Source organism: Embiotoca jacksoni, unplaced genomic scaffold, assembly GCF_022577435.1.
Source record: "Embiotoca jacksoni isolate LCO1_2020_lvr unplaced genomic scaffold, fEmbJac1.0.p SCAF_11, whole genome shotgun sequence".
Lineage (NCBI taxonomy): Eukaryota > Metazoa > Chordata > Actinopteri > Embiotocidae > Embiotoca > Embiotoca jacksoni.
The window spans coordinates 1191360-1217869 of record NW_027185241.1 but is presented as its reverse complement, the minus strand read 5'-3'; the positions used below and the strand labels follow the sequence as shown (position 1 = coordinate 1217869).

Here is a 26510-nt window from a genome sequence, read left to right as displayed (position 1 = left end):
TGTTATTATGAAAGCATACTAATAATACTATTGAGTTTGCTGACACTTGAATTCTAACCCGCATGACTTCCCAGCAACAAAGTTTAAATATTGCTGACACGATACTAGGTACAGGAACCACTTTTCTTTTATACAAATGATACAATGCAAGTAGTGTTAAGAAAAACTGTGTGGCAACAGTTTTTTCAACATCAGACATGCTGTGAATACAATTAGAATACTTTTTATTGATAGCTATACTGCATTATCAAACAGTACATTTCCATGATTACACCCCTATTACTTTTAGGTTATAAAAAGTCACCCTGCCAAAAATAAGAACATTCATAATGATACTTGAATCCCGTTTCCTTTTTAATGTTTTTTTTTTATTATTTCTAAGACAAACTCATTTGCTATGGTCCCTTTAAGATGAAACGTATGTTTGAGGTTTTATCTTATTGTGTTATCTTATTTAATTATGAGATGTTCAGACACAGAACCAGAGATAAAAAAAGAGATAAAGCTCAATATTACCCGTGAACAAGCTTAGCAGTCTAAGCTGGTGAGCAATCGCCATGAAGAAAATAGTCGCTTTACACCGGTCGGTAAGTCACCTTTGACCCCTTAATTTCTGAAACACAGCAGCAGTGACAGTATTTCTACAATCTGAGGGTTCAGAACCACAGCATACGAAGGGAGACACCAGCAGCAGGAGACATCCAGCAGCAGGAGACACCCAGCAGCAGGAGACACCACCCCCCCTCCCCCAGCCAAAAGTCCCATGTGATACAGGATGAACATTAATTATTATTATTATTATTATTATTATTATTATTATTATTACTACCAAAGTATATAAACTAACATAATAAAATGACATACCGATCAGGCAACGTTTGTCCGTTCCAGAAGGGGAGAGGAGGGCATGCAGCGCCAACACCGGCAACTAGGTACACAAGACGCAGCAACAAAAACTTGACACAATAATATAATAAAACCAGGAGTAATCGAGACCTACCTGCAGTGATCCGCAGGTGAGTCACCTGTGCAGGATATCGTCTGCAACAATCGCAAAAAGCCCATATAACGCGAGAAAAGCGCGACTGCCAGAGAAACAATTGGGCAGCCCTCGTGCATACCTGCAACAGCGGCGGAAGTCAGGTAGACCACAAGCTGGACATGCGTTTGACATCGGGGGGGGGGGAGCTAGGGCGATCCCCACCGGCATTTATATGATGCCCGCCCACAGTGATTGGCTAGCGATAGCCTTGTAATTAAGTGATGAAACCAAGGCCCAGAGAGTGAGAAAAGCTCCCTTATGCTACACAAGCAATTGTTTAATGGTGTGTCCTATATTATTAAGTCACTATGTCATGACTAATCCTCGAGAAGATTATTTTTCATACTAGAAAGCCTCCAGCACTTCAAGGTTTAAGTACATAAAAGATGTTCTTAGTTTTCAGCGAATACAACACAGGAACTTATTTTCACAGAAATCAAAGATGTTCAAGAGGGCTCACCTTGTCAGATGAGCTGCTGCATGCATGTGTCTGCAATGGCCCACTGATCTGTTACTGTGCTCAGGTCCACCTTTATAACACAACCTAATACACCCCTTCCGTGCTTTACAGTCTCAAGCAGGAAACTTGCTGAGTTTATTTAAAGCAGTCAACCTGAACAATGACAATGCCTGAAAAGCCTGAAAGAGAGGCTGTCTTGCGTGTGGTTCAAATTGTGGTATGCTAAACACTGGACTAATTGTTGCACAGTACACTGCCGCATGTGTAAAATGCATTTAAACTACAGAGATGTGCAAATGTTATAGTCACTAACTAAATGTGAGGTGAAGTGCTTTCAAAACTAATACCATAAATCTTCTTTTTATTTGTCAATTAACCTACTACTAAGTGCAATAAATATCAAAAAAAAAAAAAAAAAAAAAAACAGAATCAAATTAATATTTGGTAGGACCACGCTTTGTTTTTAAAATGTATACTTGTGCAAAGATGGAGCAAAAGAGCTGCTTCGACCACTCGTCACACCCTCAATATGGACACGGCCTAAGCCATGCACAGTGAGCCAGCACAACAGGACTCTGGAAGTAGCTCACCTAAATGGAATGCGGTTTTCCATTTTGTTTTACCGGAGACTTGATGTTGCAAGATCTCAAAACCCAAATGACAATTCAACTTAAAACAATAGCGAAAGACTAAAAGCAGATTGGATATCATCACATCACCATGCAGTTTAGAGTTTTGGGCATTTTATTGCAATGACTCCATCTCGATTTACCCCTGGGGAGCAAGCACACAGACAGGGAGGGGGTCGGGACTTTGGATGTGTTTGACTGACAGTGGCAGGCAGCTGAGCTCCCCGTTGGTAAATGCAAGTGAAGGACAGAACGTTTTGTTAAAAGCTGTGTCGAAGAGCAGAGGTGATATTGACTGTTGTAGTGTTATAGCTGCGGAGTGCAGGCTCACGGCTAACTAGTTAACTGTCAACTAGCGGAGTGAGTGAGGGACCGTGGTGCTCACTCATGGTTTCATTTTACCATTTATTCGTAGCGTTCATTGCATCCTTAAATAACTATTCACCTAAAGTGAAGACTACAAAGTGGCTGTGACTTGTACACAGTAAAGCTGATATTTATTCATAGATTGCCTATTTAGGACAGACAATTAAGTCAGGTAGCATCATCGTGTAGTCCTTTTCTCAAATTGGCTGATTGATGAACAATTTAAATCTTTCTCATTATCCCAAGATGCACATCTCCTAATCGGAAGGTCTTTTCTTGTAAATATGAGGTCTTGGTTTCATAATTATAAGATCAAAATCTAATTAACAAAAACTTAAAAGAAGAAGAAGAGGCGCGTTGTTGCCTGAATGATGATCTGGCCAGTGTGAACACAATGCCGTTCCTATTATCAAATATACTTTCTTGGAATGACATGTAAAAATGTCTGCTTTGAAAAAGTTCTTAAGAAAATGAACATGTGCAATCCGAGACAAAGAAAAACTCATGTTTATTTAAACAGAATATAGCACATTGCTGAATGAATATAAAACAGCAGAGCTTTTATCAATTTACACGGCCAACATCATTGTATAAGTAAAGAACAAATGTGAGGATATATTGTATATTAATGTGCATTTACAAAATAAAGAACAAAAAAGGGCGATTTTAAAAACTGTGAATGTTAAAAATGTTATGTACATCCATACAATGTAATAAACAAAATTCGTCAGTGACTAAAAATATCTAAATCTGTAAAAATCTTTTAAAACTAAAGGTCGACCAATGTTTTGTTTTTCAAGGCCAAGTCCAGTTTCTAGTCATCAAGGAGACTGACAAGCAGTATTTGGAGCCAATATACCTTTTGCAGTAAAAAAAATAAAAAAAATAAAAAATAATTTTTTTTTTTTAATTCTATGAACATAAAACTTAAAAAAAGGGAACATGTCATTTAAAACAATCTTATTACTCACAGAATGTTTCTGCTATTAGAGCTTTCTCTATTGAGCATCCCCAGTATGAATGTTTGCAATACAGCAGCAGACTTTCCCATAGATAGATCTCAGGCAGTAGGCTGTGCACTGGCACAGAAGGAGGGCGGTTCACCAGAGGTACATTTGCAAAATCAACCAGTTCTCACTTGTTGTGGTATCAGCTCATTTTTGTTCTTTTGGATTGTTGTGGTTCCTTCAACTACTGGGTGTTTACAGACTCTGGGAACAGAGGACAGGATAGCCCTCTGGCCTCAGAGTCTGTAATGAGCATCATTGTAATGTCTCCTGTAAATATGGAATTTTGATTGGCCATTTACCCATGATGCATACCCATTTAGATAATGCAGGGGGCCTACACTGAGCTAGACGAAAATAGAGATGGATAGAGAGATGGAGCAGGGACCCCCTACTATATATATTGTATAAAATTGTGTTTTATATTAAACTGGAGGAGTTCAGGAGGCTTGGAGGGACAGGTCCAGGCTAGTCTCGCGCTGTGAGTGAACCGGTGTCCAGCTTGCGAGAGCTCCTGTGTGTCGCTGAATGTGTGCATTTCTGACTGAAAGATAACATCTGCTGCCTCCATTTATCCATTCGTTACAATACGTTGGATTCATGTTAATGTGTATTTAAAGACATTTCAATTTGTGGAAAAATAAATTAGAAAAAAAGAAATTAAATAAAATATGAAAAATTGTCTTATCAACCAAAAATTTCACAGACCCCCTGCAGTACCTCCACGGGCCCCCTATTGGTCGCGGACCCCCTGTTGAAGACCTCTGGTTTAGAGAAAGGCGTCTGTATCAGAGCGATAGGAGGATACTTTTAACCAACTTTACAGATCAACCAAAGTACAAGCTTGAGCAATTGATCAATCCACATTTAAAACCCATGACCTAAAAAAAACCCGAAATGTAATTTCTTTCTATTTTTCTATTATCCATTAAATTTAACAAGAAAATCTACATTGATGAGAGCAAGACACTTCTTTTTCAGCTCCAAGCCTGAACGATACAAGTGGGCTATTTATTTTTGCCTAGTACTCTTGTCTTTAAATTTAACCTGACCATATTCACACTCCACTTCCTTCCTCATAATTCTAGGCTCCAATTCTTCATACAGGTTTCCCATCTCCAGTGCGTCGCTCACAAAACTCCTGCGATTTCTCCCCACCCTGCACTCCGCCTCCTCCAGATAGGAGCTGCCAGATGGATTCATGTCCACAGACTCGTCTTCCTTCTTGCTCTTCCTCTTGCTCTTCCAAGTCACACTAGAGTAAATCACATCACAACTTGCCCCATTCTTCTTTGAACTGTCACTTGGTGCTTCTGCGTCGTGTTGCCCAGTGCTTGGCAAGTTGGCGGTGTTTATCGCAGAGTTAGTCCCATTGGCGTCATCCTGTGTTGTGCTAGGTACCTACAAGTACACAGAAAATGTTAGTGATACAGATAATCTGATAATCCCAGTGTCGTTACCGAAAGTACAAAATGCTGCATGAAAGTACCTCATTTTCCTCTCTTATCAAAAGTTGGCTTGTGTTGATTTCACCCGTAATCTGACTCTTAAGGTTGTGGCAATTCCTCGGAGCCCTGAAAGATATAGTGAAACATTCAGTATCGTTATACTTGGTTTATCTTTGTTTGTCCCATTGCTCATATTTTAGTACACATGATGAAAACACTGACAAATCCAAAATAGTAGTTTCTGAAACAAAATACGATTGTAATAGTCAACCAGTTTTACAAGTGGGTCCCATTAGGTTTATTTTCAGCGAACAGCAATAAAAGATGTCTGGCAAGTGATATAAAACACCTCATGGAGCTTTCAAGAAGCTGAATCATGAAGGCCCAAACAAACACACAGTGACCATGTAGAATGATCATTTACACTTAAAGAATTAAAAAAGCCGTCCAAGTAAAAGTTAGTAATACAATATCTTTGTAGGGGTAGGCGTTTCCAGTTGTTAACCTACCTGATTACAAACAGCAGAACACATAGTAGCACTAGTAAAGCGACAAGTGTGCTAATGATCACAAGAAACATCACTCGATCTGTAATGCAAAATGGAAGATAAAGATCAAATTCAGACAGGTGATTTTCTTGATTAAAAAAATGGATATCCTTTGAAGAGAGTTCAGCTTGGTGAGTTGTTACGTATTTGCATATTAAATGCAACCGGCAGTATATTATAACCGCACTGATCCAACAAAAGTTATTGTGAGCGTGAGGTAATGTAAGAAACGTTGTGAGGTAGTGTAACAGTTGTTAAAAAAAAAAAAATCCCCACCATGAAAATTCATGGTCTCCACCCCAAAGTGTAATAATATTTACAGGTACAGATAAGACAGACCTTGACTTTCTGCTGAGCTTTGAAGGCTGGTGACACAAAACTTCTGACTGGCAGATCCCAGAGAGTTGATGCTCCGGCAGAGCAAGGTGGAAAGATCTCTCCCCTGTGGTTGGGTCACCGTGATGTTGCTCCTCAGACATGCATCGTTTAGAGTCTCATTGCTGATTGCAAACATGCCAGATTGATTGACAGGTAGCCCATCCAAATACCAATCTATAGTGGGAGCAGGGTTTCCCATAGCCTCACAGTAACAGTTGACCTGGCCTGCAGTGTTTGTGCAATCAGATGAGGGCAGGATCTGTGGAGGAACTGCAGTGGAAAAAGAGAGAGGAATCAAAGTGAATTCAAATTTTAAAGCAATTCTAAAGTCCCACTTCTGGCATTGATTTAACCCCTAGAAACTAATTCCTGTTCATCAAAATTATATCCTCAGAAGCCTTAAAAGGGCTTAGATGTAACTACACTTTTGCATTAATTTATTATCCACATGGTCCCTGCCTCTGGCTCCACCCACCCCTCAACTGTTTGTATGCAGCTCAAGTAAGCAGCTCTATGGTATGGAAAGCCCCATCCTGCAAGTTGATGGGATGGGTTCCACTAAGTGTTTGACTTATGACACCCCAGTTGTCTGAATCTGTGTTTATATGCCTCCATGAAAGCGATAGCCGTAGCCGGGGGCATTATGTTTTCAGGTTGTCTGACTGTCCGTCTGCCCAGTTCTTCTGAACGCAATATTTTAAGGACGCCTTGACGGAGTTCCTTTAAATTTACAACTTCAATTTCATTGGAGAGGTTCATAAGTTAGGTGATACATACACTGAACATCTATTGACTAATGATTTGTGTTCTTAAGGTTAGCTTTCACTCAGGCTATGTGAAACAGATGAAGTATGAAATTGAATACATACACTGAACATCTATTTGACTGAGGTTTGAGCATCCAACTCCAACATCATTTTCAGCCTTGCAGAAAAAAGGACTGTTGACTTTAGATGCTTCAATGTTTAAAACGTGTCCGTTCCCGATATAAGTCTCCTGGTGTCTGTCAGCTGTGTACCAGGTGTAGCTCCTTACTGCTGGGTTGGCATTACTACTGCATGTCAGAGACACATTTGTGTTCTCTGGTACTGGACCAGATGGACTGACTGACACTGTGGTGTCTTTAGGTGAATCTGAAAAAATTAGTCTTCAAACATGAAAATATTTGGTATCTATTTGGTGTTGCATTGTCTGTCAGAGGTCCTAATATCTCTATCTTGTAATAATTACACACTGAAAATGCAGATGTTTTTTTTTTGATAGGTCATCTGAAATAAAAGCATTGTTTTGTTGTATTGCCCAATTATTCTAAAAGTCCACCATGGAAATCTGGGCTCTAATGATTTGTGTTCTTAAGGTTAGCTTTCACTCAGGCTATGTGAAACAGATGAAGTATGAAATTGAATACATACACTGAACATCTATTTGACTGAGGTTTGAGCATCCAACTCCAACATCATTTTCAGCCTTGCAGAAAAAAGGACTGTTGACTTTAGATGCTTCAATGTTTAAAACGTGTCCGTTCCCAATAAAAGTCTCCTGGTGTCTGTCAGCTGTGTACCAGGTGTAGCTCCTTACTGCTGGGTTGGCATTACTACTGCATGTCAGAGCCACATTTGTGTTCTCTGGTACTGGACCAGATGGACTGACTGACACTGTGGTGTCTTTAGGTGAATCTGGAAAACGTTAACAATTATTTATTTGCATTGTTTAAAGCTGCAACAGCCCATTGTGGGTTCAACATTAAATAATCTTTTGATAGAAAAACTTTTGTGGTGTGCAAGTCTCATTAATAACACTGCAATTTTAAAGATCAGGAGTTTTGGGGTAAATAAATCATTAAACTCGTTAAGTCCATGTATGACTTGACTTTTTAGATCTTCTATTTTGTCAGTAGTCAGACAGAATGACCTGGTTCATTTAGACCATTGAAATGCTGATCACACATCAAGGAAATCAGTAATACAACAATTTGGATGAAACCATTTTTCGTAGTTAAGTTTTGATTCTAATGCACATTTGCAAAGAGGTTGCTTTTGACCAAATACAATCTGTAGCTGCAGCTTTGATTAATCTGTCAAATGATTTCATTTATTAATCAGTTAGTCTAAACCAGGGGTGTCAAACTCATTTTAGTTAAGGGGCTACATACTGCCCACTTTCATCTGAAGTGGGCCAGACCAGTAAATTCATAGCATAATAACGCATACATAACGACAATATTTCTCGATGTTTAAATCATTGGTGAAGGTTTTTGGATGTTAAACCCTATTTTAAGGTCTTTCTACAATAAACCAGAAACATAAAGACCAAAAACTCAGACATCAGCCCACTGTTTATCTGCCTGGGCTCTCCTCTGCAGATTCCCTAGCAGCGAGCGCTGCTGCCTGTGGCAACGAGCGCTTCTGCCTCCGGAGCAGACATCGCATTTACGCTGTTTTACGCAATTACTAGATCGATTAAAAAAATTACAAAATGTTTGCACTCATAAACCTCCATATTCTCATAGAAATACAATCTATGTCTTTCTGTAATTTTAACACTTAGCAAAGTCATCCGGCGGGCCGAGCCGGACCCCCTGGCGGGCCGGATCCGGCACGCGGGCCACATGTTTGACACCCTTGGTCGAAACTGTAAAGCCCATGACACTTTCCCATGAACTAAGCTGACATCTCTTTCTAATAACCTGTTTTGTCAGATCAACAGTCCATAATGCAAAGATGTACAGTGATACGGTGAAGAAAAAAAAACTTAATTTTCTGTATTGTATGTATCAATGTATTCTTTTCATTCACTTGGAAAAGCAGTTCTTTTTTTTCACTTAGAAAAGCAGTTCTTTTTTTCTGGCAAAGGAATAATCAATTAATTCACCGATTGTTTCAGTCCAAGTTTTAAAATGTCTGCAAAGATCAAATGAACTCACATGAAATGGAAGCTTTTAAACTTGTGTTAACAAGTGCATCAGTGCTGCCATCTTGTTTCTTGTAGGCAGCAGTGCAGAAGATGTTCTTTTCATGATGGAGGTGAGAAGCAGTGAAGCTCAGAACAGAGATCTTGACTTTAGTTTTGTCCCGTTTCTCCTGCAGTGTTTCCTCACTTCGACCCAGGTTGGAGGTCCATGTCAGAGTTGGAGGATGATGCCAACATGGAGCCGGAGCAGAGCAAGTTAGACTGACTGATGTTCCCTCCATCACCGTCAGTGTGGAGGGTTGCAGAGTCGGGAAGGGAGGATTATCTGGAAGGAAGGCAAGAGATCAGTCAATAAATGACCGGTAATTTCTTGTAAGATTTTTCATAAGTTGTAAAATGCAGTAAATTCAAAACAAGGTCGAGGCAACTCCACACACCTAATTTGTATTAATTGTAAAAAGATATAAAAGCCTACCTTTGACTGAAATAGTCACAATAGTTTCTCTAAAAGTCCATTTCAGATCATTTGGACACTCCAGTCTGAAGTTATATCCTTTGCTGTAATCAGGACGCATGTTGGTGAAGGTTGTGGTGCAGTCTTTCTTTGTCAAGTCTCCTGTCACTTCTTTAGTTGTTGATAGGTTTTCAAAATTGCTGGGAAAGTCACTCCCATCTTCACTTTTCCATTTTGCTTCACAACTCTTATTTAAGTTTATTTCATGAATGTTCTGTATGTTAAAGCAGCAGGGGATGGTCACACAGGATCCACTTATAACCTCTATAGTCTGCGGCAGAGTGACCCTAAACTCATCACACAGGACACCTGAAACGCAAAACACAGATATTTAAAGAACAGATGGAAACATAGCTTTACAGTCACGGTGTAGTTTTAATGCTCTACTGACGTTCTCTACATTTATAAGTGTTAACATGACTTCTCCTTTTTACACATCAAAAAAACATTAATACGTATTAAATTACAGGCTGGCCACAGATTGTGGAGGATTACGGCATCTTTCATTTTGAAGGATGTTATCACGGACAAGATACTAAAGTTTGAATGCCTTAATTTACCTACATTATATTATTCTAACTTCTAATAAATTTTTTTCCAAACCAGGTGTTCAGTGGACTACAACTCACCCTGCAGCAGACAGCAAACGAGAAGGAAAGTCAGAGATGTCGCCATCTTCGTTGGTCAAGTCAAGTTTAAAGGAGTCTGAAACAGTTTACATGTTTGGCGCATTACTTTCTTCAAGCAGTTGAAAGACAATACTAACTGTTACATTTTAAGAAATTGATCTGTATATATTTGGTACTTAATATAAGCAAACATAACAGTTTCATAAAGATAAAATTCACACGACAGATCATTTGAAGTGTTGTCAAAAGTCTCGACTGAATCACAATAAAAAAATGTATCAGTGGTTTAAGCAGATCTCAACAGCAGTGTGATGCAGCAGGTATTTTTAATACATTAAGGAAATAAAAGATTGAGTATTCCTTTTGAAATGAGTATCTTTTAAAATAAGAATGCATCAACAAAATGAATTAGCACCAATGAAAAAAAAAAAAAGAGTACGTCAGTAACCAATGATGTTAACAACTTGGTAAAAGGCCAATGTTGCCATAGGATCTCACTGTAGAAATAAATGTTCAGCTCTCCAATATTATTTCAGCAATGACAGCACACACTTCTTTTATATAACAAGATTTGAAACATGACAAGACAGAGATCAGGAAGTTAAATGCTAAAAGCAGTGCTGACATGCATTCTTTGTAATTTAATTTGCTGTTATTTGACATTTACATATGTTTCAGTTTTCTAATGTACTCAGTAGCAATATTCTCCCCAAAAAAGGGCTTCAAAGTGTAAAAACTGTAGACAAGAAAATACCTCACTTACTGTTATGGAACTCTAGCACATTTGATGGATTTAGATCCCAATAAATCAAAAAGCATAAATAAATTGCATTATCCTCCCGTTAAATGTTGATATTCAGCTGTGCCATGTTGAAAATATAATGACTTACATTTTGGCAGTCTGTAGGAAAGTCAGGTTCCTCAGAAGTGAGGCCACATTTCAAAGAAGCATTCTAAAATCGACTTGAAAAAGAGGAACACATGAAAGCCAATGAAAGCGTGAGAATGTACTTTTTACCCAAAATGGCTGTAAGCTGGACCACCGCCTTTTTTTCTCACCATGATCTCTGCACACGTTAAATGACAGATAGTACCGCTGTCAGGTTTTCATCTTTTCAAAACAGATGACCAAACAGATTAAGTGCCATCAAAGGAAATTTCTACTTTTTTTTTTTTCCAGAAGCTAAATTCAACTGCAGCTAAATTCTACTTTCAGGTGTTATTAGTTTTGAACTGTAAGCTTTCTTAGTTTAAATCATGAATCTTTGTTAACAATACATACATTTGTGGTATTTGCAAGTGACTTGGCAATATTGTCAGCTTGAGCATTCAGCCTGCAAGCATGAGGACGTTTTTCGGGCACAATTGGATAACACCTTGGCTCTAATGCAAATGCACGATTCACTGTAGATTAGATTTTTGTTGTTTAATTTTATTTTTCACAGAAAGTACAAGCGTATGATCAAACACAGAATTGCAATGACAGATACATAGACAAAACAAGTATTCATGTCCTTAAAGAATTAAGTCAATACATCATTGAGGAATGAAGCCGACTGTTTAAAAGAAGACGACCCAGCATGAATATTAAGTTGTTATTTAACCCCCTATAGAGATAGATGTTCCACTCCTTAAAGTGAGGACTGGATCAGTCCCACCTCGACAAAAGTAAAATTACTGCCACCACAAACATCGTATAAAAATTAATTATTCAATTTCTGATGAAGATAAATTATTCAATTTCTGATTAATTTTAAATCAAAATTTAGTTTTATAGGTTTCACTGAAGAGTGATTATGTAAATTACACTTATGTTCAAGTATTGTGCCCAACACTCTGCTAGAAAACAGATTCATAGACACTCTGTGGATATTTTAGGCATTGCAGGAAAGAGCAGACTGACAAAAAGAGGAGGTTTCGCTTTAATATCAGCATTACAAGATGTCTTCTGTTAAATTTCTGATAACTATCAAGATCATCTTCAGTTGGAAGAGACGCTCATTTTGGAGTCTGGGCGATGACGTCATACTCTGAAGACGCTGTGACGTTTCTACGATCCAGTGACATGTAAGTTCTGTCCTCTTCTTTGGGTCTCACGTTCCCTCTTGCTTTACTGTGACAAAACAAAAGAAAAATCCATGTTTATCATCCACTTCAGATATTTTCCTCTAAAAGCAGAATTCTTGTACTGAAGCTACTCAAAAGGTAATAACATACCAAAGAAATGCCGTGTAGATTATCAACATGACATTGACACTGAGAGAAAAACCAGCAATGGCCCAAGGAATTAGGACTCCTTTGCAATGTCCAAAATGTTGTTCAAAACCTGCGATAGAAGATAAGAAATAACAACGTACTCATGATATTCCTGTTCAATTTAGGTTTATACTAAAAATGTCGGCTTTCAGTGGGTCAATAATGATTATCTGAAACACAGAACTAGTAAATCTCATCACGAAAATGAGCCGAATAATACTTTAATGAACATAAACTTTTAGAAACGTGATACATACCTAGAATATCTATGTAACTGAGAATGGAGCGTCCAACTCCAACATCATTTTCAACCTTGCAGAAAAAAGGACTGTTGACTTTAGATGCTTCAATGTTTAAAACGTGTCCGTTCCCGATGTAAGTCTCCTGGTGTCTGTCAGCTGTGTACCAGGTGTAGCTCCTTACTGCTGGGTTGGCACTACTACTGCATGTCAGAGACACATTTGTGTTCTCTGGTACTGGACCAGATGGACTGACTGACACTGTGGTGTCTATAGGTGAATCTGAAATACAAGTAACGAAATATGAAAACTACTGGTATGTATTGGATGTTGCATTGTCTGTCAGAGGTCATAATATCTGTATCTTGTAATAATTACACACTGAAAATGCAGAATTTCTTTTTTGATAGGTCATCTGAAATAAAAGCATTGTTTTGTTGTATTATTCTAAAAGTCCAGCATGGAAATCTGGGCTCTAATGATTTGTATTCTTAAGGTTAGCCTTCACTCAGGCTATGTGAAACAGATGAAGTATGAAATTGAATACATACACTGAACATCTATTTGACTGAGGTTTGAGCGTCCAACTCCAACATCATTTTCAGCCTTGCAGAAAAAAGGACTGTTGACTTTAGATGCTTCAATGTTTAAAACGTGTCCGTTCCCGATGTAAGTCTCCTGGTGTCTGTCAGCTGTGTACCAGGTGTAGTTCCTTACTGCTGGGTTGGCATTACTACTGCATGTCAGAGCTACATTTGTGTTCTCTGGTACTGGACCAGATGGACTGACTGACACTGTGGTGTCTTTAGGTGAATCTGTAAAAGTTAACAATTATTTATTTTCATTGTTTAAAGCTGCAACAGCCCATTGTGGGTTCAACATTAAATAATCTTTTGATAGAAACACTTTTGTGGTGTGCAAGTCTCATTAATAACACTGCAATTTTAAAGATCAGGAGTTTTGGGGTAAATAAATCATTAAACTCGTTAAGGCCATGTATGACTTGACTTTTTAGATCTTCTATTTTGTCAGTAGTCAGACAGAATGACCTGGTTCATTTAGACCATTGAAATGCTGATCACACATCAAGGAAATCAGTAATATAACAATTTGGATGAAACCATTTTTCGTAGTTAAGTTTTGATTCTAATGCACATTTGCAAAGAGGTTGCTTTTGACCAAATACAATCTGTAGCTGCAGCTTTGATTAATCTGTCAAATGATTTCATTTATTAATCAGTTAGTCTAAACCAGGGGTGTCAAACTCATTTTAGTTAAGGGGCTACATACTGCCCACTTTCATCGCAAGTGGGCCAGACCAGTAAATTCATAGCATAATAACGCATACATAACGACAATATTTCTCGATGTTTAAATGATTGGTGAAGGTTTTTGGATGTTAAACCCTATTTTAAGGTCTTTCTACAATAAACCAGAAATATAAAGACCAAAAACTCAGACATCAGCCCACTGTTTATCTGCCTGGGCTCTCCTCTGCAGATTCCCTGGCAGCGAGCGCTGCTGCCTGTGGCAATGAACGCTTCTGCCTCGGAAGCAGACATTGCATTTACGCTGTTTTACGCAATTACTAGATCGATTAAAAAAATTACAAAATGTTTGTACTCATAAACCTCCATATTCTCGTAGAAATACAATCTATGTCTTTCTGTAATTTTCACACTTAGCAAAGTCATCCGGCGGGCTGAGCCAGACCCCCTGGCGGGCCGAGCCGGACCCCCTGGCGGGCCGGATCCGGCCCGCGGGCCGTATGTTTGACACCCCTGGTCTAAACTGTAAAGCCCATTACACTTTCCCATGAACTAAGCTGACATCTCTTTCTAATAACCTGTTTTGTCAGATCAACAGTCCATAATGCAAAGATGTACAGTGATACGGTGAAGAAAAAATAACTTAATTTTCTGTTTAGTATATATATCAATGTATTATTTTCATTCACTGAGAAAAGCAGTTCTTTTTTTCACGTAGAAAAGCAGTTCTTTTTTTCTGGCAAAGGAATAATCAATTAATTCACCGATTGTTTCAGTCCAAGTTTTAAAATGTCTGCAAAGATCAAATGAACTCACATGAAATGGAAGCTTTTAAACTTGTGTTAACAAGTGCATCAGTGCTGCCATCTTGTTTCTTGTAGGCAGCAGTGCAGAAGATGTTCTTTTCATGATGGAGGTGAGAAGCAGTGAAGTTCAGAACAGAGATCTTGACTTTAGTTTTGTCCTGTTCCTCCTGCAGTGTTTCCTCACTGTGACCCAGATTGGAGGTCCATGTCAGAGTTGGAGGATGACGCCAACATGGAGCCGGAGCAGAGCAAGTTAGACTGACTGATGTTCCCTCCATCACCGTCAGTTCGGAGGGTTGCAGAGTCGGGGAGGGAGGATTATCTGGAAGGAAGGCAAGAGATCAGTCAATAAATGACCGGTAATTTCTCATAAGATTTTTCATAAGTTGTAAAATGCAGTAAATTCAAAACAAGGTCGAGGCAACTCCCCACACATAATTTGTATTAATTGTAAAAAGATATAAAATCCTACCTTTGACTAAAATAGTCACAATAGTTTCTTTAAAATCCCATTTCAGATCATTTGGACACACCAGTTTTAAGTAATATCGTTTGCTGTAATCAGGACGCATGTTGGTGAAGGTTGTGGTGCAGTCTTTCTTTGTCAAGTCTCCTGTCACTTCTTTAGTTGTTGCTAGGTTTTCAAAATTGCTGGGAAAGTCACTCCAATATTCACTTTTCCATTTTGCTTCGCAATGGTTATTTAAGTTTCTTTCATGATGTTTCTCTATGTTAAAGGAGCAGGGGATGGTCACACAGGATCCACTTATAACCTCTATAGTCTGCGGCAGAGTGACCCTAAACTCATCACACAGGACACCTGAAACGCAAAACACAGATATTTAAAGAACAGATGGAAACATAGCTTTACAGTCACGGTGTAGTTTTAATGCTCTACTGACGTTCTCTACATTTATAAGTGTTAACATGACTTCTCCTTTTTACACATCAAAAAAACATTAATACGTATTAAATTACAGGCTGGCCACAGATTGTGGAAGATTACGGCATCTTTCATTTTGAAGGATGTTATCACGGACAAGATACTAAAGTTTGAATGCCTTAATTTACCTACATTATATTATTCTAACTTCTAATCATTTTTTTCCAAACCAGGTGTTCAGTGGACTACAACTCACCCTGCAGCAGACAGCAAATGAGAAGGAAAGTCAGAGATGTCGCCATCTTCGTTGGTCAAGTCAAGTTTAAAGGAGTCTGAAACAGTTTGCATGTTTGGTGCATTACTTTCTTCAAGCAGTTGAAAGACAGTACTAACGGTTACATTTTTAGAAATTGATCTGTATATATTTGGTACTTAATATAAGCAAACATAATAGTTTCATAAAGATAAAATTCACACGACAGATCATTTGAAGTGTTGTCAAAAGTCTCGACTGAATCACAATAAAAAAATGTATCAGTGGTTTAAGCAGATCTCAACAGCAGCGTGATGCATCAGGTATTTTTAATACATTAAGGAAATAAAAGATTGAGTATTCCTTTTGAAATGAGTATCTTTTAAAATAAGAATGCATCAACAAAATGAATTAGCACCAATGTAAAACATTTAAGAGTACGTCAGTAACCAATGATGTTAACAACTTGGTAAAAGGCCAATGTTGCTATAGAATCTCACTGTAGAAATAAATGTTCAGCTCTCCAATATTATTTCAGCAATGACAGCACACACTTCTTTTATATAACAAGATTTGAAACATGACAAGACAGAGATCAGGAAGTTAAATGCTAAAAGCAGTGCTGACATGCATTCTTTGTAATTTAATTTGCTGTTATTTGACATTTACATATGTTTCAGTTTTCTAATGTACTCAGTAGCAATATTCTCCCCAAAAAAGGGCTTCAAAGTGTAAAAACTGTAGACAAGTAAATACCTCACTTACTGTTATGGAACTCTAGCACATTTGATGGATTTAGATCCCAATAAATCAAAAAGCATAAATAAATTGCATTATCCTCCCGTTAAATGTTGATATTCAGCTGTGCCATGTTGAAAATATAATGACTTACATTTTGGCAGTCTGTAGGAAAGTCAGGTTCCTCAGAAGTGAGGCCACATTTCAAAGAAGCATTCTAAAATCGACTTGAAAAAGAGGAACACATGAAAGCCAATGAAAGCGTGAGAATGTACTTTTTACCCAAAATGGCTGTAAGCTGGACCACCGCCTTTTTTTCTCACCATGATCTCTGCACACGTTAAATGACAGATAGTACCGCTGTCAGATTTTCATCTTTTCAAAACAGATGACCAAACAGATTAAGTGCCATCAAAGGAAATTTCTACTTTTTTTTTTTTCCAGAAGCTAAATTCAACTGCAGCTAAATTCTACTTTCAGGTGTTCTTAGTTTTGAACTGTAAGCTTTCTTAGTTTAAATCATGAATCTTTGTTAACAATACATACATTTGTGGTATTTGCAAGTGACTTGGCAATATTGTCAGCTTGAGCATTCAGCCTGCAAGCATGAGGACGTTTTTCGGGCACAATTGGATAACACCTTGGCTCTAATGCAAATGCACGATTCACTGTAGATTAGATTTTTGTTGTTTAATTTTATTTTTCACAGAAAGTACAAGCGTATGATCAAACACAGAATTGCAATTACAGATACATAGACAAAACAAGTATTCATGTCCTTAAAGAATTAAGTCAATACATCATTGAGGAATGAAGCCGACTGTTTAAAAGAAGACGACCCAGCATGAATATTAAGTTGTTATTTAACCCACTGTAGAGATAGATGTTCCACTCCTTAAAGTGAGGACTGGATCAGTCCCACCTCGACAAAAGTAAAATTACTGCCACCACAAACATCATATAAAAATAAATTATTCAATTTCTGATTAATTTTAAACCAAAATTTAGTTTTATAGGTTTCACTGAAGAGTGATTATTTAAATTACACTTCTGTTCAAGTATTGTGCCCAACACTGCTAGAAAACAGATTCATAGACACTCTGTGGATATTTTAGGCATTGCAGGAAAGAGCAGACTGACAAAAAGAGGAGGTTTCCTTTTAATATCAGCAATACAAGATGTCTTCTGTTAAATTTCTGATAACTATCAAGATCATCTTCAGTTGGAAGAGACGCTCATTTTGGAGTCTGGGCGATGACGTCATACTCTGATGACGCTGTGACGTTTCTACGATCCAGTGACATGTAAGTTCTGTCCTCTTCTTTGGGTCTCACGTTCCCTCTTGCTTTACTGTGACAAAACAAAAGAAAAAGCCATGTTTATCATCCACTTCAGATATTATCCTCTAAAAGCAGAGTTCTAGTACTGAAGCAACTCAAAAGGTAATAACATACCAAAGAAATGCCGTGTAGATTATCAACATGACATTGACACTGAGAGAAAAACCAGCAATGGCCCAAGGAATTAAGACTCCTTTGCAATGTCCAAAATGTTGTTCAAAACCTGCGATAGAAGATAAGAAATAACAACGTACTCATGATATTCCTGTTCAATTTAGGTTTACACTAAAAATGTCGGCTTTCAGTGGGTCAATAATGATTATCTGAAACACAGAACTAGTAAATCTCATCACGAAAATGAGCCGAATAGCACTTTAATGAACATAAACTTTTAGAAACGTGATACATACCTAGAATATCTATGTAACTGAGAATGGAGCGTCCAACTCCAACATCATTTTCAACCTTGCAGAAAAAAGGACTGTTGACTTTAGATGCTTCAATGTTTAAAACGTGTCCGTTCCCGATGTAAGTCTCCTGGTGTCTGTCAGCTGTGTACCAGGTGTAGCTCCTTACTGCTGGGTTGGCATTACTACTGCATGTCAGAGACACATTTGTGTTCTCTGGTACTGGACCAGATGGACTGACTGACACTGTGGTGTCTTTAGGTGAATCTGAAATGCAAGTAACGAAATGTGAAAACTACTGGTATGTATTGGATGTTGCATTGTCTGTCAGAGGTCATATTATCTGTATCTTGTAATAATTACACACTGAAAATGCAGAATTTCTTTTTTGATAGGTCATCTGAAATAAAAGCATTGTTTTGTTGTGTTATTCTAAAAGTCCAGCATGGAAATCTGGGCTCTAATGATTTGTATTCTTAAGGTTAGCTTTCACTCAGGCTATGTGAAACAGATGAAGTATGAAATTGAATACATACACTGAACATCTATTTGACTGAGGTTTGAGCGTCCAACTCCAACATCATTTTCAGCCTTGCAGAAAAAAGGACTGCTGACTTTAGATGCTTCAATGTTTAAAACGTGTCCGTTCCCGATGTAAGTCTCCTGGTGTCTGTCAGCTGTGTACCAGGTGTAGCTCCTTACTGCTGGGTTGGCATTACTACTGCATGTCAGAGCCACATTTGTGTTCTCTGGTACTGGACCAGATGGACTGACTGACACTGTGGTGTCTTTAGGTGAATCTGAAAAAGTTAACAATTATTTATTTGCATTGTTTAAAGCTGCAAACAGCCCATTGTGGGTTCAACATTAAATAATCTTTTGATAGAAACACTTTTGTGGTGTGCAAGTCTCATTAATAACACTGCAATTTTAAAGATCAGGAGTTTTGGGGTAAATAAATCATTAAACTCGTTAAGGCCATGTATGACTTGACTTTTTAGATCTTCTATTTTGTCAGTAGTAAGACAGAATGACCTGGTTCATTTAGACCATTGAAATGCTGATCACACATCAAGGAAATCAGTAATATAACAATTTGGATGAAACCATTTTTCGTAGTTAAGTTTTGATTCTAATGCACATTTGCAAAGAGGTTGCTTTTGACCAAATACAATCTGTAGCTGCAGCTTTGATTAATCTGTCAAATGATTTCATTTATTAATCAGTTAGTCTAAAACAGGGGTGTCAAACTCATTTTAGTTAAGGGGCGACATACTGCCCACTTTCATCTCAAGTGGGCCAGACCAGTAAATTCATAGCATAATAACGCATACATAACAACAATATTTCTCGATGTTTAAATGATTGGTGAAGGTTTTTGGATGTTAAACCCTATTTTAAGGTCTTTCTACAATAAACCAGAAACATAAAGACCAAAAACTCAGACATCAGCCCACTGTTTATCTGCCTGGGCTCTCCTCTGCAGATTCCCGAGCAGCGAGCGCTGCTGCCTGTGGCAATGAACGCTTCTGCCTCGGAAGCAGACATCGCATTTACGCTGTTTTACGCAATTACTAAATCGATTAAAAAAATTACAAAATGTTTGTACTGATAAACCTCCATATTCTCAAAGAAATGCAATCTATGTCTTTCTGTAATTTTCACACTTAGCAAAGTCATCCGGCGGGCCGAGCCGGACCCCCTGGCGGGCTGGATCCGGCCCGCGGTCCACATGTTTGACACCCCTAGTCGAAACTGTAAAGCCCATGACTCTTTCCCATGAACTAAGCTGACATCTCTTTCTAATAACCTGTTTTGTCAGATCAACAGTCCATAATGCAAAGATGGACAGTGGTACGGTGAAGAAAAAATAACTTAATTTTCTGTATTGTATATATCAATGTAGTATTTTCATTCACTTGGAAAAGCAGTTCTTTTTTTTCACGTAGAAAAGCAGTTCTTTTTTTCTGGCAAAGGAATAATCAATTAATTCACCGATTGTTTCAGTCCAAGTTTTAAAATGTCTGCAAAGATCAAATGAACTCACATGAAATGGAAGCTTTTAAACTTGTGTTAACAAGTGCATCAGTGCTGCCATCTTGTTTCTTGTAGGCAGCAGTGCAGAAGATGTTCTTTTCATGATGGAGGTGAGAAGCAGTGAAGTTCAGAACAGAGATCTTGACTTTAGTTTTGTCCTGTTCCTCCTGCAGTGTTTCCTCACTGTGACCCAGGTTGGAGGTCCATGTCAGAGTTGGAGGATGACGCCAACATGGAGCCGGAGCAGAGCAAGTTAGACTGACTGATGTTCCCTCCATCACCGTCAGTGTGGAGGGTTGCAGAGTCGGGAAGGGAGGATTATCTGGAAGGAAGGCAAGAGATCAGTCAATAAATGACCGGTAATTTCTTGTAAGATTTTTCATAAGTTGTAAAATGCAGTAAATTCAAAACAAGGTCGAGGCAACTCCACACACGTAATTTGTATTAATTGTAAGAAGATATAAAAGCCTACCTTTGACTGAAATAGTCACACTAGTTTCTGCAAAAGTCCATTTCAGATCATTCTGACACTCCAGTCTGAAGGAATATTCTTTGCTGTAATCAGGACGCATGTTGGTGAAGGTTGTGGTGCAGTCTTTCTTTGTCAAGTTTCCTGTCACTTCTTTAGTTGTTGCTGGGTCTTCAGAATTGCTGGGAAAGAAACTCCCATCTTTACTTTTCCATTTTGCTTCACAACCGTTATGTAAGTTTCTTTCAAGCATTTTCTGTATGTTAAAGGAGCAGGGGATGGTCACACAGGATCCACTTATAACCTCTATAATCTGCGGCAGAGTGGCCCCAAACTCATCACACAGGACACCTGAAACGCAAAACACAGATATTTAAAGAACAGAAGGAAACATAGCTTTACAGTCACGGTGTAGTTTTAATGCTCTACTGATGTTCTCTACATTTATAAGTGTTAACATGACTTCTCCTTTTTACACATCAAAAAAACATGAATACGTATTAAATTACAGGCTGGCCACAGATTGTGGAAGATTACGGCATCTTTTATTTTGAAGGATGTTATCACGGACAAGATACTAAAGTTTGAATGCCTTAATTTACCTACATTATATTATTCTAACTTCTAATCATTTTTTTCCAAACCAGGTGTTCAGTGGACTACAACTCACCCTGCAGCAGACAGCAAACGAGAAGGAAAGTCAGAGATGTCGCCATCTTCGTTGGTCAAGTCAAGTTTAAAGGAGTCTGAAACAGTTTACATATTTGGTGCATTACTTTCTTCAAGCAGTTAAAAGACAATACTAACTGTTACATTTTAAGAAATTGATCTGTATATATTTGGTACTTAATATAAGCAAACAAAACAGTTTCAAAAAGATAAAATTCACATGACAGATCATTTGAAGTGTTGTCAAAAGTCTCGACTGAATCGCAATAAAAAAATGTATCAGTGGTTTAAGCAGATCTCAACAGCAGCGTGATGCAGCAGGTATTTTTAATACATTAAGGAAATAAAAGATTGAGTATTCCTTTTGAAATGAGTATCTTTTAAAATAAGAATGCATCAACAAAATGAATTAGCACCAATGTAAAACATTTAAGAGTACGTCAGTAACCAATGATGTTAACAACATGGTAAAAGGCCAATGTTGCCATAGGATCTCACTGTAGAAATAAATGTTCAGCTCTCCAATATTATTTCAGCAATGACAGCACACACTTCTTTTATAAATCAAGATTTGAAACATGACAAGACAGAGATCAGGAAGTTAAATGCTAAAAGCAGTGCTGACACGCATTCTTTGTCATTTAATTTGCTGTTATTTGACATTTACATATGTTTCAGTTTTCTAATGTACTCAGTAACAATATTCTCCCCAACAAAGGGCTTCAAAGTGTAAAAACTGCAGACAAGAAAATACCTCACTTACTGTTATGGAACTCTAGCACATTTGATGGATTTAAATCCCAATAAATCAAAAAGCATAAATAAATTGCATTATCCTCCCGTTAAATGTTGATATTCAGTTGTGCCATATTGAAAATATAATGACTTACATTTTGGCAGTCTGTAGGAAAGTCAGGTTCCTCAGAAGTGAGGCCACATTTCAAAGAAGCATTCAATAATCGACTTGAAAAAGAGGAACACATGAAAGCCAATGAAAGCGTGAGAATGTACTTTTTACCCAAAATGGCTTTAAGCTGGACCACAGCCTTTTTTTCTCACCATGATCTCTGCACAGGGTAAATGACAGATAGTACCGCTGTCAGATTTTCATCTTTTCAAAACAGATGACCAAACAGATTAAGTGCCATCAAAGGAAATTTCTACTTTTTTTTTTTCCAGAAGCTAAATTCAACTGCAGCTAAATTCTACTTTCAGGTGTTATTAGTTTTGAACTGTAAGCTTTCTTAGTTTTAATCATGAATCTTTGTTAACAATACATACATTTGTGGTATTTGCAAGTGACTTGGCAATATTGTCAGCGTGCGCATTCAGCCTGCAAGCATGAGGACGTTTTTCGGGCACACTTGGATAACACCTTGGCTCTAATGCAAATGCATGATTCACTGCAGATTAGATTTTTGTTGTTTAATTTGATTTTTCACAGAAAGTACAAGCGTATGATCAAACACAGAATTGCAATGACAGATACATAGACAAAACAAGTATTCATGTCCTTAAAGAATTAAGTCAATACATCATTGAGGAATGAAGCCGACTGTTTAAAAAAAGACGACCCAGCATGAATATTAAGTTGTTATTTAACCCCCTGTAGAGATAGATGTTCCACTCCTTAAAGTGAGGACTGGATCAGTCCCACCTCGACAAAAGTAAAATTACTGCCACCACAAACATCATATAAAAATAAATTATTCAATTTCTGATTAATTTTAAACCAAAATTTAGTTTTATAGGTTTCACTGAAGAGTGATTATTTAAATTACACTTCTGTTCAAGTATTGTGCCCAACACTCTGCTAGAAAACAGATTCAAAGAGACTCTGTGGATATTTTAGGCATTGCAGGAAAGAGCAGACTGACAAAAAGAGGAGGTTTCGCTTTAATATCAGCAATACAAGATGTCTTCTGTTAAATTTCTGATAACTATCAAGATCATCTTCAGTTGGAAGAGACGCTCATTTTGGAGTCTGGGCGATGACGTCGTACTCTGAAGACGCTATGACGTTTCTACGGTCCAGTGACATGTAAGTTCTGTCCTCTTCTTTGGGTCTCACGTTCCCTCTTGCTTTACTGTGACAAAACAAAAGAAAAAGCCATGTTTATCATCCACTTCAGATATTATCCTCTAAAAGCAGAATTCTTGTACTGAAGCTACTCAAAAGGTAATAACATACCAAAGAAATGCCGTGTAGATTATCAACATGACATTGACACTGAGAGAAAAACCAGCAATGGCCCAAGGAATTAGGACTCCTTTGCAATGTCCAAAATGTTGTTCAAAACCTGCGATAGAAGATAAGAAATAACAACGTACTCATGATATTCCTGTTCAATTTAGGTTTATACTAAAAATGTCGGCTGTCAGTGGGTCAATAATGATTATCTGAAACACAGAACTAATAAATCTCATCACGAAAATGGGCCGAATAATACTTTACAGAACATAAACTTTTAGAAACGTGATACATACCTAGAATATCTATGTAACTGAGATTGGAAAAATGGAAGATAAAGATCAAATTCAGACAGGTGATTTTCTTGATTAAAAAAATGGATATCCTTTGAAGAGAGTTCAGCTTGGTGAGTTGTTACGTATTTGCATATTAAATGCAACCGGCAGTATATTATAACCGCACTGATCCAACAAAAGTTATTGTGAGCGTGAGGTAACGTAAGAAACGTTGTGAGGTAGTGTAACAGTTGTTTTAAAAAAAAAAATCCCCACCATGAAAATTCATGGTCTCCACCCCAAAGTGTAATAATATTTACAGGTACAGATAAGACAGACCTTGACTTTCTGCTGAGCTGTGAAGGCTGGTGACACAAAATTTCTGACTGGCAGATCCCAGAGAGTTGATGCTCCGGCAGAGCAAGGTGGAAAGATCTCTCCCCTGTGGTTGTGTCACCGTGATGTTGCTCCTCAGACATGTATCGTTTAGAGTCTCACTGCTGATTGCAAACATGCCAGATTGATTGACAGGTAGCCCATCCAAATACCAATCTATAGTGGGAGCAGGGTTTCCCATAGCCTCACAGTAACAGTTGACCTGGCCTGCAGTGTTTGTGCAATCAGATGAGGGCAGGATCTGTGGAGGAACTGCAGTGGAAAAAGAGAGAGGAATCAAAGTGAATTCAAATTTTAAAGCAATTCTAAAGTCCCACTTCTGGCATTGATTTAACCCCTAGAAACTAATTCCTATTCATCAAAATTATATCCTCAGAAGCCTTAAAAGGACTTAGATGTAACTACACTTTTGCATTAATTTATTATCCACATGGTCCCTGCCTCTGGCTCCACCCACCCCTCAACTGTTTGTATGCAGCTCAAGTAAGCAGCTCTATGGTATGGAAAGCCCCATACTGCAAGTTGATGGGATGGGTTCCACTAAGTGTTTGACTTATGACACCCCAGTTGTCTGAATCTGTGTTTATATGCCTCCATGAAAGCGATAGCCGTAGCCGGGGGCATTATGTTTTCAGGTTGTCTGACTGTCCGTCTGCCCAGTTCTTCTGAACGCAATATTTTAAGGACGCCTTGACGGAGTTCCTTTACATTTACAACTTCAATTTCATTGGAGAGGTTCATAAGTTAGGTGATACATACACTGAATATCTATTTGACTGAGGTTTGAGCATCCAGCTCCAAGATCATTTTCAGCTTTGCAGAAAAAAGCACGTTTGACTTTAGATGCTTCAATGTTTAAAATGTGTCCGTTCCCGATGTAAGTCTCCTGGTGTCTGTCAGCTGTGTACCAGGTGTAGCTCCTTACTGCTGGGTTGGCATTACTACTGCATGTCAGAGCCACATTTGTGTTCTCTGGTACTGGACCAGATGGACTGACTGACACTGTGGTGTCTTTAGGTGAATCTGAAAAAAAAGTAACGAAATATGAAAACTACTGGTATGTATTGGATGTTACATTGTCTTTCAGAGGTGCTAATATCTGTATCTTGTAATAATTAAGGACTAAAAATTCTGGCAATTCTTTTTATGGTGTATCTAAAAAATAAAGTATTGTTTTTTCGTATTGCCCAATTATTCTAAAAGTACAGCATGGAAATCTGGGCTGTAATGATTTGTATTCTTAAGGTTAGCTTTCACTCAGGCTATGTGTAACAGATGAAGTATGAAATTGAATACATACACTGAACATCTATTTGACTGAGGTTTGAGCGTCCAACTCCAACATCATTTTCAGCCTTGCAGAAAAAAGGACTGTTGAGTTTCGATGCTTCAATGTTTAAAACGTGTCCGTTCCCAATGTAAGTCTCCTGGTGTCTGTCAGCTGTGTACCAGGTGTAGCTCCTTACTGCTGGGTTGGCATTACTACTGCATGTCAGAGCCACATTTGTGTTCTCTGGTACTGGACCAGATGGACTGACTGACACTGTGGTGTCTTTAGGTGAATCTGAAAAAAAAGTAACGAAATATGAAAACTACTGGTATGTATTGGATGTTACATTGTCTTTCAGAGGTGCTAATATCTGTATCTTGTAATAATTAAGGACTAAAAATTCTGGCAATTCTTTTTATGGTGTATCTAAAAAATAAAGTATTGTTTTTTCGTATTGCCCAATTATTCTAAAAGTACAGCATGGAAATCTGGGCTGTAATGATTTGTATTCTTAAGGTTAGCTTTCACTCAGGCTATGTGTAACAGATGAAGTATGAAATTGAATACATACACTGAACATCTATTTGACTGAGGTTTGAGCGTCCAACTCCAACATCATTTTCAGCCTTGCAGAAAAAAGCACGTTTGACTTTAGATGCTTCAATGTTTAAAACGTGTCCGTTCCCAATGTAAGTCTCCTGGTGTCTGTCAGCTGTGTACCAGGTGTAGCTCCTTACTGCTGGGTTGGCATTACTACTGCATGTCAGAGCCACATTTGTGTTCTCTGGTACTGGACCAGATGGACTGACTGACACTGTGGTGTCTTTAGGTGAATCTGAAAAAGTTAACAAGTATTTATTTGTATTGTTTAAAGCTGCAACAGCCCATTGTGGGTTCAACATTAAATAATATTTTGATAGAAAAACTTTTGTGGTGTGCAAGTCTCATTAATAACACTGCAATTTTAAAGATCAGGAGTTTTGGGGTAAATAAATCATTAAACTCGTTAAGGCCATGTCTGACTTGACTTTTTAGATCTTCTATTTTGTCAGTAGTCAGACAAAATGACCTGGTTCATTAAG

The 26510-nt window shown here is 38.0% G+C and overlaps 3 protein-coding genes and 1 long non-coding RNA gene across 5 annotated transcripts; all 4 read right to left on the bottom strand.

Moving 5' to 3' along the window:
- Positions 1-3113: 3113 nt before the first annotated feature.
- On the bottom strand, positions 3114-9996 carry LOC138191447 (sialic acid-binding Ig-like lectin 14). The gene is made up of 8 exons (XM_069138285.1): positions 9932-9996; positions 9264-9611; positions 8976-9113; positions 6748-7011; positions 5840-6148; positions 5462-5540; positions 4994-5078; positions 3114-4905 (listed from the first exon to the last, which is right to left on the bottom strand). Exons 1-8 carry the CDS (start codon positions 9975-9977, stop codon positions 4516-4518), a joined length of 1659 nt encoding a protein of 552 aa, XP_068994386.1. The 5' UTR covers positions 9978-9996; the 3' UTR covers positions 3114-4515.
- A 1365-nt stretch (positions 9997-11361) lies between these two features.
- Positions 11362-15685, bottom strand: LOC138191441 (B-cell receptor CD22-like). The gene is made up of 7 exons (XM_069138272.1): positions 15640-15685; positions 14973-15320; positions 14511-14822; positions 12978-13241; positions 12445-12708; positions 12149-12257; positions 11362-12044 (listed from the first exon to the last, which is right to left on the bottom strand). The coding sequence occupies exons 1-7, from the start codon at positions 15683-15685 to the stop codon at positions 11930-11932; spliced, it is 1458 nt and encodes a 485-aa protein (XP_068994373.1). The 3' UTR covers positions 11362-11929.
- A 1384-nt stretch (positions 15686-17069) lies between these two features.
- Positions 17070-21343, bottom strand: LOC138191434 (B-cell receptor CD22-like). Its single transcript, XM_069138259.1, has 7 exons — positions 21298-21343; positions 20631-20978; positions 20169-20480; positions 18658-18921; positions 18125-18388; positions 17829-17937; positions 17070-17724 (listed from the first exon to the last, which is right to left on the bottom strand). The coding sequence occupies exons 1-7, from the start codon at positions 21341-21343 to the stop codon at positions 17610-17612; spliced, it is 1458 nt and encodes a 485-aa protein (XP_068994360.1). The 3' UTR covers positions 17070-17609.
- Positions 21344-24154: 2811 nt separating this feature from the next.
- On the bottom strand, positions 24155-26069 carry LOC138193402 (uncharacterized). Of its 2 annotated transcripts, none has more exons than XR_011177862.1 (3): positions 26000-26069; positions 25459-25722; positions 24155-24410 (listed from the first exon to the last, which is right to left on the bottom strand). It is a non-coding gene; the product is annotated as an uncharacterized lncRNA (long non-coding RNA). The 2 variants fall into 2 exon arrangements; XR_011177861.1 differs by lacking the exon at positions 24155-24410 and adding an exon at positions 24925-25181.
- Between the last annotated feature and the right edge of the window lie 441 nt (positions 26070-26510).